At 44.9% G+C, this 15,767-nt stretch overlaps 1 protein-coding gene across 12 annotated transcripts in view; it reads right to left on the reverse strand.

Annotated features, from left to right (window-relative positions):
• Nucleotides 1–15,767, reverse strand: part of LOC137417105 (solute carrier family 15 member 2) — a 450,049-nt gene that overhangs the window by 332,627 nt on the left and 101,655 nt on the right. For 2 of the 12 annotated variants that reach the window (XM_078785961.1, XM_078785963.1), the window contains exon 1: nt 6,439–6,756. The exons of 9 other annotated variants lie outside the window; for them this stretch is intronic. In XM_078785961.1, the coding sequence (XP_078642087.1) occupies nt 6,439–6,475 (37 nt within the window). In that variant the 5' untranslated portion in view covers nt 6,476–6,756. Of the gene's footprint in view, nt 1–6,438; nt 6,827–15,767 lie in introns of those variants that run through there. One more of the 12 variants, XM_078785960.1, reaches the window with a different exon arrangement.

Raw genomic sequence — 15,767 nt, forward strand, 5'->3', positions numbered from 1 at the left:
CGTGCCTTCGACACGGTCTGGCACCCCGCTCTGCTCACCAAACTCTCCTCCTTTGGTATCCATGGAAATCTCCACGCATGGCTGGCGGACTTCCTCTCTAGTCGTCGTCAACGTGTGGCCCTGAATGGGTTTCTCTCATCTCCTCTTCCTGTTCAGGCTGGAGTTCCCCAAGGCAGTGTTCTGGGCCCCGTGCTTTTTCTGGTCTTCATCAATGATCTCTCTGACTCTCTCGAAAATCCTCTCTATCTCTTTGCTGATGACTCCACTCTCTGCCGCTCCATTCCTCTTCCCTCAGATCGGCAGTCTGCTGCCTCCTCACTCTCTGAAGACCTGGACAAAATCACAGACTGGTCAAACAAGTGGAACATGTCTTTCAATCCTGACAAATCTCACACTCTTACTATGTCTCTCCGAAAAGATCGACTGGACAACCCTCCCATCTACTTTCTCAACAATCCTCTCCAAGAAGTTCTGTCGCTCAAGATTTTGGGTCTCACTATCTGCCATGATCTTTCTTGGGAAAACCACATTTCCAAGCTGGCCTCCAAAGCCAGTCGCCGACTGGGCATCCTCCGTCGTGCGAAGTCCTTCCTCGGCACACCTGAGCTCCTCACCACATACAAGGCTTTCATCCGCAGCTCGATGGAATACTGTTCTCCCCTATGGGCCGGTGCTCCTGCCTCACACCTAGCTCGGCTTCACGCTGTTGAAACCAAAGCTTTCAGAATTATTGGAATCTCCCGCGATGAAGCTATCTCTGAGGGCCTTTCACTCACTCACCGCAGGCAGGTAGGTGGTCTTTCTGTCTTCTACCGACTCCTCTCCGGCCTTGCACCCCCAGCTCTCTCTGTGCTCTGTCCCCCAAATATTCCTACAGGTCGCACAAGATCTGCCAGCAACCCTCTGATGGTTAAACTGCCGAAATCTCGGCTCTCTGCTCACCTTCACTCTTTCATTCCTCTTTTCTCCCGCCTCTGGAACAAACTCCCTCACTCCCTTCAATCCCACTCCTCCCTCCAGGTCTTTAAAACAGCTGTTCACCACCATCTCTTATCTTCCCCCATCCAAAACCTTGATCTTTTCTACCCCCGCTAATTCACCCCAGATCCACCTTGTTTGAAATTCCAACTTCTTTCCTGGAAGTCCTGGCAGTGTCCATATGTTTTATACCTCTCCCACCGCCCCCTTCCCATGCCCCCCCCCCCCAAAGCCCTCGCCCTCTCTCAGATCTCTCGATGTCTCCATGTCTCTCGGTCCCTGCTCTCAAATGTTGTGTTTGTGTCCTTCCCCCTCTCTCCCCATCTTGTCTACCGCTCCCGATGTTATATGTTTTATGTGTCGGTTTGTCTTTCTGTGTGATTAATGTTCGCTCTTTCACGAGCCTCGATCTTGTATACAAAAAAAAAAAAAAAAAAATCCTTTATCACAATTAAACTAGTAGATTTTTTAGGCAATACCAGGTGGAGTACGGCAGATAGGTGAAATATTTGGGAGAATTGTGACTTTGATGATACAAGCACGAGAGTTGGCACACAGTTAGAGTATGCCCTAAGTAAAAAAAAAAAAAAAAAACACCTTTAGAGGCCATTTTTCCCCGCAAAGCGGGGGTTGGCCTTTTTCGGGCACCGTGGTTGTTGTTGTTTTTGTTGGTCCCCTTTTTGAAGCAATGTTTTACGGCCGGATGCCCTTCCTGCTGCCAACCCTTTTTGTTGCCTTTTACAACAAACAGGGAATTACCAGTGAACTGGTACTCAATTAGCCGACCTCGGAAGGATGACAGGCTGAGTCAACCCCCCTGGCGTTAATTCAGCGATCGACCGGGATTCGAACCCACGATCCTCGGATCCTAAGCTGGCACCCTAGCCGCCAGCCCAACACCAGGCCCTAAGTAAGGAAGATATTTGCCAATAGGGCCATCGCAGATTTGTCCTGTGACAACAACAACAACACAACATGCATTTTAAGGCCATTTTCCCTGCTAGAGCGGGGGTTAGCCTTGCGGTCCCCATGACAATCTTCTCCATTTTGCCCTATTTTCTGCATCTCTCATTGTTAAACCCCCTTGCCCACATTTCTTCTTCCACCATCTTTAGCCAAGTCTTTCTCGGTCTTCCCCGTCCTCTACTTCCTTCTACATTCATTTCCATCACTCTTCTCAACCAGTCACTTTCATCCTTCCTCAACACATGACCAAACCATCTCAACCTGTTCCTCTTCACAGCATCAATCACAGGCTCTATTCCCATCATCTTTCGCAATTATTTTAATTTCGCAATTTTCGCAATTGTCCTGTGACAACAATGGCGGCAATTTTTCAAAATGGCCCCCATTGCTTGTTATCTTCTTCTTCTTCTTCTTCTTCTATATTATATTATTATTATTATATATTATTATTTTATTTTATATTATTTATCTCTATATTATAAAATAAAGTTTTTGTTTGTTTGTCTGCGCAAGCTAATCTCCTGAACGGTGAAAGATAGTGAGGAAACTTCCAATACAAAAAATGTCGGGACGGTCCCCGGGAAGGTTTTAGGTAAGGTGGCGAGGCCGGCCGAGGTGGACCTCGGCCGGGCCGGGCCCATTTCCCAATAAAAAAGCTGAGCTGAATTTTTGTAGTCAATCTTCTAAAGCCACGAGTAAAAGCTGAATTATGGTAGTAAATTCATTCAAAAAGAACCAAAAATGTCGGGATGGGCCCCGGGAAAGTTATAGGTTAGGCGGCGAGGCCGGTCGAGGCCGCATCGGCCGAGCTGGGCCCATTTCGCAATTAAAAGCTGAGCCGAATTATAGTAGTCATTCTTCTACGGCCGCGAGTAAAAGCTGAATTATAGTAGTCAATCCTCTACGGCCGCGAGTAAAAGCTGAATTATAGTAGTAAATTCATTCAAAAAGAACCCGGGCAACGCCGGGTGCGTTCGGCTAGTATATACTACTGTGTTCAAAAAGTATCCGACCTTTATTTTTCGTGCGTAAAAAAAAAGAAGGTAGGGAGGCGTTGATTGGTGCACGTATGTAGGCGATCCTAATGCGCACGCGTGAATTTTTTCCCACCTGCAGAAGCTGTCATTCGACGGCAGACCGCCGATGAGTGAGGACATGGAAGTGAGCGCCGTCGGATTTTCGTTTTTGACAAAATGACGGAAAAACTTGAACAACGCTACTGCATCAAATTTTGTGTAAAGCTTGGCGATTCCCAAGTGGAAACGATCCGCAAGATTCAACACCGTTCATTCCATTATGAAGGAGGATTTGGGCTTCAGGAGAATCTCAGCGAAGTTCGTACCAAAGCTGCTAACGATTGAGCAGAAGCAACTCCACTTGGAGATCGCACAGGACATGCTGGAGACTGTGAACAGCGATCCCAGCTTCCTCAACACAGTGATCACTGGCGATGAGTCCTGGGTTTATGGGTACGACCCAGAAACCAAGTTGCAGTTTTGATGCAAGTTTGATGAAACACAAAATTTGATGCAGTGGCGTTGTTCAAGTTTTTCCGTCATTTTGTCAAAAACGAAAATCCGATGGCGCTCACTTACATGTCCTCACTCATCGGCGGTCTGCCGTCGAATGACAGCTTCTGCAGGTGGGAAAAAATTCACGCGTGCGCATTAGGATCGCCTACATACGTGTACCAATCAACGCCTCCCTAGCTTCTTTTTTTTTACGCACGAAAAATAAAGGTCGGATACTTTTTGAACACACTACGTATATGAAAGAAAGTTTTTCTTTGTTTGTTTGTTTGTTTGTCTGCACGCGCTAATCTCCTGAACAATGAAAGATAGGAGGAAACGTCTGAAACAAAAAAATGTTGGGACGGGCCCTGGGAAGGTTATAGGCTGGGTGGCGAGGTCGGTTGAGGCCGTTTCGACTGGGCTGGGGCTGGGCCCATTTCACAATTAAAAGCTGAGCTGAATTATAGTAGTCAATCTTCTACGGCCGCGAGCAAAAGCTGAATTATAGTCGTAAATTAATTCAAAAAGAACTAAAAATGTCGGGACGGGCCCCGGGAATGTTTTAGGCTAGGTGTCGAGGCCAGTCGAGGCTGCTTCGGCCGGGCTGGGCCCATTTCACAATTAAAAGCTGAGCTGAATTATAGTAGTCAATCTTCTACGACCATGAGTAAAAGCTGAATTATAGTAGTAAATTCATTCAAAAAGAACCTGGGCAACGCCGGGTGCTTTCGGCTAGTTTTGCACATATTTGGTACATTACTGTGTATAAACTGTTGTTGTGGTCATACAAACTTGACATTTGGCACATAATTAAAGACCCCGAACTATAGGGTTATCATATATTTGTCCTGTGACAACAATGTTTTTAAAATGGCCGCCATTTATATGGTACATTATGGTATATGGTATATTAATTTGTATAAGCTGTTGTTTGAATCATGCAAGCATGGCATTTGGTTCAGAGTTAAATATTCTGACTATTAGAGTCATCACATGTGTCCAATAAAAATGGCGCCCAATTTTTAGTCCGGCAGATAGGTGAAATATTTGGGAGAATTGTGCCTTTGATGATACAAGCACGAGAGTTGGCACACAGAGTATGCCCTAAGGAAGATATGTGGCTATCGGACCATCGCAGATTTTTCCTGCGACAACAATGGCGACCATTTTTCAAAAAAGGACAAATCTGTGATGGCCCTATAGCCAAATATCTTTCTTAGGACATACTCTGACTGTGTGCAAAATGCCAAGCTTGTATCATCAAAGGAACAATTCCTGCACCTATCTGCCATACTAGTGGGGTTGACTCAGCCTGTCATCCTTCCAAGGTCGGCAAAATTAGTACCAGGGTATTGGGTCCTCTCTCAAGGAGGTTGGTGGCAGGATTTACACTCCGGCCACCGTAAAAACACCTCATTCTGTAGCACAGTGGTGTGTGTCGGGATGGTGCTGAGGAGTCGTCCAAGGACGCAGTGACGTGCTGATCCAGCATATGCTCCCATATGTATACATATATATTAAAATTTTTAATTTACTAATTTTTGGGGGTTTTTTTTAGGTATAAGGTTGTAGACAGCAACTGCTCAGGGTCGTACTTCCGTTTGGACCTAGGAGCATTAAAATAGTGCCCGGAACCATCTTACACTCTCCGTGTCAAGATTGCTGCTCTTACTTTCTATCTCGCTCAAACGACAGCTACCAGGCCAGCTTTAGTCTCTCTTTCTTACAAACGAACATCATACACTTTTCATCATACACTTTTCATCATACACTTTTCATCATACACTTTTCATTATACATTTTTCATCATACACTTTTCTTACTCATTTTCACTCCTCACCTTTACAATCTCTCTCTTTTATTTCTCTTTATGCAGTTATTTTATTTAAGGCCTGGCCTCGATGCGGACTATATAGTCCACGACTGAAGCCTTTACATTAAAAAAAAATAAAAAAATAAAAATCCATCATTCTTATGCTAATGCATGCACGAAGGGAATGGCTATTTCTAAACTGTTAAATCTTAACCCCTAGAAGACATTCCTGCAACAATATTAACCTGTAAGGAAGGGCTCATACTTGGCAGTAAATGGGGTTTAAAACAAGGGGCAGGGGTGAAAGGCAAGAAGTTTTTTTTAAAGCAACCACATTAGCTCTACAATGACATTCCAGCATCCTTGCTGGCATTCATCACCTTGCTGGCACTTCATGCCTTGCTGGCACTTATCACCTTGTTGGCACTTCATGCCTTGCTGGCACTTATCACCTTGTTGTTTCTTATTGCATTCTATATTCTGTTCCAACAAAGTGTAAAGCATGAACAATCAGATACAACAAAGTGCAAAGCACCAAATCAGCTGAATAATGAAATTCTTGCTGAGCGTAGCGTCAACATCAGATGGCATTTTTGGTCTGAGATTTCAAACTCAGGACAATAGGATCCCAAGCCTGAAGCCAGCCACTTTAACCGTTAAGTTTAACCGCCAAAACAGCCACATGGTAAAAATACATTGGGTGGTTTGCTTTTTCTTCCAGTGAAAGTCAGTGAAGGAATTAGGAATTTGTTCAGGATGCTGTGAATACTCCCCAACCCCCCTCCCCTTCCCATGCCTCCTCCCCCCCAAGCCCTCTCCCTCCCACAGATCTCCCGATGTCCCTGCTCTCCATCTTGTTCTCCTGCTCCCTTTATCATGTTTTATGTGTCAATTTGTCTTTTTTGTGATCAATGTTAGCTCTTACAAAAAAAAAACCTTCGCGAAAGACACCGGACGATCTTTATCGTCCAGCAACTAATGCTAGCAGGTGGGACAGCGAGCTTAACATTCATCCAAAAGGCCACACACTTTGTGATGCATCGCCCTGCTTTGAAACACCAATCCACAGTTAATTATAATGTGTTTGTGAATTAAACCCAGATGACCCTCTGTACCAGCCTCTCGGGCATCATGTACGTTTTATAGAGCTAATAGACAACTTTCTCTTACCTTCCGATTGTCTGAAAGGTTCACCCTCCTCCGTCATTGCAATCTCTCCCCGTTTTAAGTCGTTTTAAGAAACGTGAGCCGAAGTGAGTTTCACTTTAAGACTGTGCTCCAAAGGGGTGCGAAAAGGAGTTTTGTTTTAACAATCTGAACGCGTCGCGAAAGCCTGGAATGCCACTGCAAGCCAGAGCTCGCTGATTGATTCCAAATGCCTATCAGTAAGTATATCTCACACTGTTCACAAGCACCTCCCTAGCTAGTTCAGTTGGACTAATAATTACCAGACAAAACTTCATTGTGAGTTGGATAGAGCCAGCTCCACATGTACACTTTAGTATTGCACAAGAAAAGTGAAGAACAAAGTTTGTGTGTTGTTTGAAAGATGGCATCACTGAAACGCCCAGAGGGGTTTTAGGGTGTATGTCCAATAGAACTGCAGATGGGTGAAACGATTGTTCAAAATGAGAAAAAAGTGTTAAATTTGGCTCAGATATACTACACAGTATACTGAATAATTTCTGATTAGGTGCCAAATAATTTTTTTTTCAAAATGGCCGCCATTGTGCCTGAAAACAGTAATAGCTGGCAAAGCCGGTGTTATGAATGAACGCGTACATATTATGTTGAAAAGCCAGATTTTGCTGGATCCTATGGGAATTTCGAAGCTTTGACGCACCAAATCGCTCCATGGAGGCCGCCATCTTGCGGATGCGGAAGTATGCATAAAAAATTGCGAAAAAGTTCAATAGGAGTTTGTTTCACCCGTCTTTGTTTGATTCACAATCTTATGCACCTCTAATTTGTAATTTAAAATACTTTAAGACCAACCTCGGCCCGCACGGGCTTGGTTATCTTCAACGAAAATCGTCACCAAACACCGGAACCAATGAGATTCGAGCATTTGAAAAAATATTTCAAAAAAGCTCATCACCGGTACCGCGTTTCGGAGGCTGAAAACGGCATCAAATATTCTAAAATTGACGAAGAATTATTTTTTAGAAATCTCGCGGCCGTAGGGGATAGTTTTTCACGGCCGGAAATATCCGAAGTTGAGACGGAATTCACCGAATTAATCAAGAAGGAAATTTTATAAATTTTAATCTCATCCAGAATGCAAATGGTGTCATTTTGAACTAGGAACGGTACCTACTACACCTACCTACTACCAACTACCTAACCTACTGATGCCATAGTGATGGGTAAAATAGTGGCAAGAGGCTTTGGCTTCGCCGGCTCATTGCGGCTTTGCAGTAGGGTCATATTATAAACATGGAAATCGGTATATTAAAGCTATTTTTGCTATGATTGAAAACACACAAAATGGCTAGAAAGGGCGCTGGTTGCCTGTTTCATCATTGCTGTTCTAGGGTTCAAACCAACATGGTTTCTAAATTCAAAATGGCCGCCAAAATGTCATTGTTCGCTGACATGAATGTGAAAATTAATGTTTTTCTTTTACTTTGAGTGAAAGTAACAGGTTTTTACTTACATGTACATACCTACATTCACAAACAATAATTATATTCCACTGAAACCCACCACCACAAATAGGAAAGGGAAGGGGAGGGGAGGGGGAGGGGAGGGGAGACAGTGGAGAGAGGTAATTACCACAGAACTGATATTATGTTTCAGGTTTTTACTCTTTGTATCTTCTCTGTAGCCACTTTGTCTTTGTACTTTTGTACTTTCAGATCTGTTTCCACTCCCACACTGTCTCAGCACCAAAGTTCATGCTGTTCTTCACGCCTTTTAGATGTAGCTGCCCTCCAAGCTCCACGCTCCAAGCTACAACCCTGCCCTCCACGCCGTCAGACGTAGCTTGTACAATAATTGGCTCATAGTTGTAGAGGTCGCGGTTGTATATTAATTAGCAGATACTAACCATGGCTAAATCATTTAAACTTTTAGATCACGGGCAACGCCCGGAAATGCCTTCAACATCTAAATTATCAGAACCAGTAGATTGGAACAAATGTATTTTGTGCCAAGAGACTACAAATGAACCACTAAATGTCTAGGTAAATCAAAGAGGCCTGACGTCGACATTGAGATTGTGTATGCTATCATGAATGAAGATCGTCATGAAGAAGACCCATCGTTCGTTTTCATCGATAGCACTTGATCACGCTCATGAACAGAACAATTCTGTTGTAAAGGCGACGGTGGAGCTATAGGACTAACAGAAAACTCATCGCAGTTAATGCGGTGGATGGTAGCAGGCCCAGAAATGGCTCGAGTCATAGGAGAATTTGAAGAGTCTGTAGAAAGCATTAAGCAGAAGCAAATCAAGGGATCTGATGTCAAACACCATGAACAAGTAAAGTCTGTGCAGGCCACATTTGCCAAAGATGTGAAGTCCCTCTGTCATACCATAGAAGAGATGGGCAACCCCTTTTAAGATCAAACTAGTGACCTCTTGGTTCTTGACACAAAGGACATTGTAGGAGATGACGTAGTGTCTACAGTTCGCAACATACAGAAGCTTGGAAAGGAAGAGTACAGCAGCTTTGTAGAAGCATGCCTTGGCAACAGAACAGAGTCACTGTTTAGCCCACTGAAACGCAACAATGTACCACTGTTCAGTTGCCCCCAACCTGCAGCAACGTCTAATGAGAAGGAGCAGATTGCATCACTGAAGAAGACTTGTGCACTTTTTTCCAGGTTGTATGTGTCCTGTCAAGTTCGCGATGGAAATATAGAGGAATTCTTTCGACATGAGAATCAAAGTTATCCTCCGTCACTATCAAAATTCGGAGATCTTCGTTCAGGAACAAAGGCAGACCTTCTTGAATGTCTCCAAGACACATATCCTATGCCCCCTGAAGATACCCCCCAAGTAGATGTTATTCTCCTTGATGGTGCTGCTGTCATTAATATACTGAAGCCTGGTTAGCGAAAACATTCAGTGAGTATGCAGAACTCGTATTCCTGCCCTATGTTCCGTCTCAGCTTAAGAAAGCCAGCAGAGTAGATATTGTTTGGGATGAATACATTCCAAATAGTCTCAAGGCAACAGCAAGGCAAAAGAGGGGAAAAGGTACAAGGACACGTGTGCAGCCAAGCACCAAGATACCAGGTAACTGGCAAGCATTCCTTAGAATCAATGAGAACAAAATGGAACTCTTTGCGTTCCTGGCTCAACAAGCTGTCACAATCCATGGTGAAAGGAAGGTCATCTCTACCTTTGGCAAACTGATTCTGCTGAACTCCCCAGTGGAAGATATCAGCCGCTTATCTCCTTGCACCCACGAGGAAGCTGATACAAGACTTCTACTGCATGCAGCAGATGCTGCTGCTACTGGATACCAGCGAGCGATGCTATGGACTGTTGACACAGACATGGTCGTTATATGTACAGCTTTGTTTACCCAAACGAACCTCGAAGAGATGTGGGTATTATTCGGCACCGGCAAGCATTGTAGACTGATACCAGTGCATACAATCGCCAAGTCCTTAGGACCAGAGAAATCTATGTCTCGACTGATGTTTCACACTTTCACTGGCTGTGACCAAACATCCTTTTTCCTTAACAAAGGAAAGAAAACTGCATGGACAACGAGCAAGGTATTCCTGGATGTGCTGGGTGCATTTGCTGCTCTCGGTAGAGTTCCACCGTCCGAAGAAGAGTTGAGAGCACATATTCCGACAATTGAGCGGTTTGTTGTTCTCATGTACGACAGAACAAGTTGCTGTGAGAGTGTTGATGATGCCCGCAAAGAACTCTTCACTCAAAAGGGAAGGTCAATTGAATTCATCCCACCGACCTCAGCAGCACTCTTCCAGCATGCAAAAAGAGCAATATTTCAGGCTGCATACATCTGGGGACAAGCCCTACTACGTGCCCCAGAGTTACCTAATCCATGTGATTGGGGTTGGACAAGAGGATCGTCGGACTTGTGGCAGCCTCTGTGGACAACACTGCATGAAGCTTGCAAATCTTGCCAAGAACTTATCAAGTGTGGCTGCAATGTGGACAGAGGGTGTCTTGGCCAGTGGAAATGTGTTAAGGCCAGAATGCCATGTACAACCTATTGTAAATGTCACGGAGACTGTGAATGACAGTAAAGTGGCAGCCATGTTAAGCTACCTGTCATTTTAGATGTACTTTGTGCTCTGATCACAAAAATTACAATTATAAGTCATAAAGGAATGCATTTCATAGGTAATGATTAATAGTAACAATAATTCTGCTTACATGTATAAACTTGCTACAAGTTTGCAAGCGTGATATTAGGTGCGGCCATTTTGAATTTAGAGGTCATATCTGATTCTGGGACTGACATTGGAATGCCCCCTTATCAAGATGTGTTTAGGAGACACACACCTACCTTTGTGGCAATGTTCATGCTTATCATTTAAAATAAACATAAAAAGTGGCAGGATTTCTCTGTAAGTGGCGGCCATTTTGAATTTGGTGGCCATATTGGATTTTGGGACTGAAATTGAATTGGCCCCTAATCAAGATGTCTTTAGTATACCAAGACCTAGCTCTGTGCCAATTTTCACACTTTTTTTCTCAAAATGAACAATGTCTTGTATTGGTGCACCTATCTGCAGCACTACAAGTGTTATGGAGTGTTACAGGGAGTGGGGTAGGGGTGTCACATTTTAGCAAAAACAAGAAGACCAAGAACTGCCACTTTATAACTGCTGGCAGTGATGAACGGTTTACTCCGCCTTCCCGCTTTCATACAACCCCGCTTTCATACAACCCCACTTTTGATACAACCCCACTTTCATTGGACATGCTTTGACACAACCCCCTTGGATACACCCCCGATACACACCGCAACCCACACACACACCCTCACCCACCCACATCCCCCATATCCCCCCTACCCCCACCCACACACAAACACCCCCCCCCCCCCCACACACAAAAACCCCCACACACACATCTCCACAAACACACACACACACACACACACACACACACACACACACACACACACACACACACACACACACCCTCCCTCCCCCCCCCCCCCACACAATCCACACACACACACATCCCCCCCCACACACACACACACACACACACACACACACACACATACTCCCCCCCTCCACACACACACATACGCGCACCACCCCCCAACAAACACACACACACACACACACACACACATACACACACACACACACACACACCCCCCTGTCAAGAGATATCCATTTTTCAAATATTTTCGTTTAATTAACGATATCTGCCACCCGTGGAAGAACGTCGTACCGTGGGCATGACGTCATCCATGGAGCGTGCGGTATGTCAGCGTGAGAACGAAGGTTAGCGTCGATCGAACTTGGTCAAAATTTTCCCCATCGTCACCAAATTTGTAGTGGTATTTTGTTAACTCATCTGAGGCAAGACTACAATCGAAATCTGATTTGAAATCGGAGCAAAATTGACGCCGTAAGGTCTGCCTGCACGCATGGATATTTTTCCTGAGGAAGAATTCACTTTGAAAATGCGATCAATTTAAAATGTTAGATTTTGAATAACTTCGTAATTTTTCATCGGATCTCCACCAAATAAAGGTTACCATTGCTTGCAGATAGCAATGTCTCACCTTCCTCAGTTTTACCAGAGTCTGTTGAATGCTTGGCAAGCTGTAGTGGTGAGCCGTCAAAAGTCTTATGATGTTAAAATGTTTGCGGGAGAACCTTTGTTTCCAAAAGTTGTTGTTTTTCCCAAAACTTTATTTCAGTGGCATCAAAAATGTTTGGCATTTTCATGACTCATCTCATTGTTGCTGGAAATCTGCTAAGGAAATTGCTGAGATTACCGGTACCAGATCAATAAGAGCTGTAGGTCAAGTACTTGTTGAAGTCATCCGTACAACTTTTCGACTTGGGTTGCATTGGAGTACTGAGGTTGAGTGGGTATCCCGTAATCCTTCGCTTCCAAACTTACTGATTACTTTTACCGGTTCTACTCTGTCTCCAGCCGTTATTGGCTCCTTTTTATTTCCTAATCTCAAGAGTAAATTTATTTACCAGTCTTGTCTCTCGGTTATTAATGCAAACACTTCCACAGCAGGAGTAATGAGATGGAAAGCACTTTTACCTGCTACCGAACCTGCATGGAAATCGATGTAATACACACCTATAACAAAAAGGTCAGGTGACTTACAATGGAGACTTGTTCAGGGTTATTACCGACAAACACCTTTGTAAGTCGTCGAGATGTTACTGTATCGGTTCTGTCCCTTCTGTAATATCATTGAAGATTTGTTTCATGGGTATATTGATTGTATATGATTGTATCCTCTTTTTATTTTACTGAATAATATATTCAATCGAGTAAATGTTCTGTTTTCCCTCCGGGTTTATCTTTTTGGGCTTAGAGTCGCTTTGGCAGATGAAAAGTTATTATTGTTTTTGAATTATGTATTTTCAGAGGCGAAACTAACAATGTACTTGTCTCGAAAAGCAAAAATCAAAGGCAAACCACCAGAGCAATGTAATGTGATCCTGCATTTTCAATCCCTGGTCTCAACACGAGAGAGATAGAGAGAGAGAGATAGAGAGAGAGAGAGATAGAGAGAGAGAGATAGAGAGAGAGAGATAGAGATAGAGATAGAGAGATAGAGAGAGATAGAGATAGAGATAGAGATAGAGATAGAGAGAGAGAAAGAGAGAGAGAGAGAGAGAGAGAGAGAGATATATATATATATATATATGGCCTATTTGGGTGTGGCCTACCTGCTTTGATAAGGCATTATCAGCATCCTTGTGCTTATAATGTGGTTTATTAATAATTTATTTTGATTAGTTTCAGTTTTGACCTTCCTGTCAGATTTCGAAAAAGGGGTTAAACCGCCATTGTGGCGAAAGCACCCCCTCGGTATGAGGCGTTTGATAATAATCTAACCCGGAAGCAAGCATTTGTGTGTGTTCCGCCAGAATGAATCCTCACTGAGGATGTGGTACTCGCATGGGGAATATAATTGGATGCGAATATGTCCAGGCTGCCTCACGAATGAATCAAAAAGTTATTGTTTTCGTGTCCAAAGAAAATTTTGTTCACGACGTTGTGAGTGCAATACAGAGTGGTGTTTTTATGTTAGCGTCCCCCATGGATACTCCAGCGATGAAAATCGTTGAAAATCATTTATATCAAGCGACAAACTGACATATCACGTGCCTTCGATATGGTCTGGCACCCCGCTCTGTTCACCAAACTCTCCTCCTATGGTATCCATGGAAATCTCCACGCATGGCTGCGGACTTCCTCTCTGGTCAGAGTAAACGTATGGCCCTGAATGGGTTTCTCACATCTCCCCTTCCTCGTCAGGCTGGAGTTCCTCAAAGCAGTGTTCTGGGCCCTGTGCTTTTTCTGGTCTTCATCAATGATCTCTCTTGATCAATGATCTCATCATCAATGATCTCAATGATCATCACTCTCTTGGAAATCCTCTCTATCTCTTTGCTGATGACTCCACACTCTGCCGCTCAATTCCTCAAATCTCAGATAGGCAGTCTGCAGCCTCCTCACCCTCTGCAGACCTGGAAAAAATCACAGACTGGTCAAACAAGTGGAACATGTCTTTCAATGCTGACAAATCTCACACTCTTACTATGTCTCTCCGAAAAGACCGTCTGGACAACCCTCCCATCTACTTTCTGAACAATCCTCTACAATAACTTCTGTCATTCAAGCTTTTGGGTGTCACTATCTTCGATGATCTTTCCTGGAAAAACCACATTTCCAAGCTGGCCTCCAAAGCCAGTCGCCGACTGGGCATCCTACGTTGTGCGAGGTCCTTCCTTGGCACACCTGAGCTCCTCACCACATACAAGGCTTTCATCCGCAGCTCAATGGAACACTGTTCTCCCCTCTGGGCTGGTGCTCCTGCCTCACACCTGCCTCATCTTCACGCTGTTGAAACCAAAGCTTTCAGAATCATTGGAATCTCCCGTGATGAAGCTAATGCCGAGGGCCTTTCACTCACTCACCGCAGGCATGTTGGTGGTCTTTCTGTCTTCTACCGACTCCTATCTGTCCGAGCTCCCCCAGCTCTCTCTGGGCTCTGTCCCCCAAATATTCCTACAGGTCGCACAAGATCTGCCAGGAACCCTCTCCTGGTGAAACTGCCAAAATCAAGACTCTCTGCTCACCTTCACTCTTTCATTCCTCTTTTCTCCCACCTCTGGAACAAACTCCCTCACTCCCTTCAATCCCACTCCTCCCTCCAGGTCTTTAAAACAGCTGTTCACCGCCATCTCTTATCTTCCCCCATCCAAAACCTAGATCTTTTCTACCCTCGATAAAACACCCCAGATCCACTATTTTGAAATACCAACTTCTTTCCTGGAAGCCCTTGCAGTGTCCATGTGTTTTATACTTCTCCCCCCCCCCCCCTTTCCCATGCCTCATCCCCCCAAGCCTTCTGCCTCCCACAGATCTTCCGTTGTCCCTGTTCTCTGCTTTTTACTTGTGTGCTTCCCTCTCTCTCCACATCTTATCTCCCGCTCCCTTTTTTGTATGTTTTGTGTGTCCGTTTTATTTTATTTTTTTGTGATTGATGTTAGCTCTTATACGACCCTCGATCTTGTATTTAAAAAAAAACAAAAAAAAAAACTGATGTCAGTCCTTTCTCGTTATGGAACAGTTGTGTCGAGAATGTCCATGAACATGATCCCCCTGAAGAGCCGAGACGAGAGGATAAAACATGTTATGAGTTTCCGGCACCAAGTTTACATTGTGGCGGGCACATGGAGTGAGAATTCAGCGCACCAGCAGGTGGCGCGAACGTCCAGGCGGGGAACGGTAAAGCATGCCCCGCCTATCGACCGATCGGCCACGCCCGGGGACGGGGCGTGACCTCGGGATATATATGCGGGCTCCGAGCTCGAGCCCGCCCAGTGTTACAGTTTGAGCTTTCCTAATAAAGACCCTTTTGATTATTAAACGCGTTGTGGCCTACCTCTTTGGCAAGCAAGTTGTGTGCGTAGCACCACACTTCACTGGTGACCCCGATTGGTTCAGCCGTTGTGGACCACAGAACGCGCCATGGCCAACAACGCAGTCGCGGTAAAGCTCCCAGAGTTTTGGGAAGCACAGGCCGAGGTGTGGTTCGTGCAGGCCGAAGCACAATTTCAGCTTCGAGGCATAACGGCGGACCAGACACGTTACTACCACGTGATCGCCGCCCTCGGGCCCGGCACAGCCGCCCGAGTCGTGTCCATCCTGCGGTACCGCCGGCCGACCACAAGTACAGGGCGCTCAAACGTCTCCTCATTGCCACGTTCGGCCTCACGGAGTTCGAACGGGCCGACCGCCTCGTGGACCTTCCCGAACTCGGCGACACACGACCATCCGTGCGGATGGA

This window comes from Myxine glutinosa, chromosome 10, assembly GCF_964187855.1.
Source record: "Myxine glutinosa chromosome 10, kmMyxGlut1.1, whole genome shotgun sequence".
NCBI classification, from domain to species: domain Eukaryota; kingdom Metazoa; phylum Chordata; class Myxini; order Myxiniformes; family Myxinidae; genus Myxine; species Myxine glutinosa.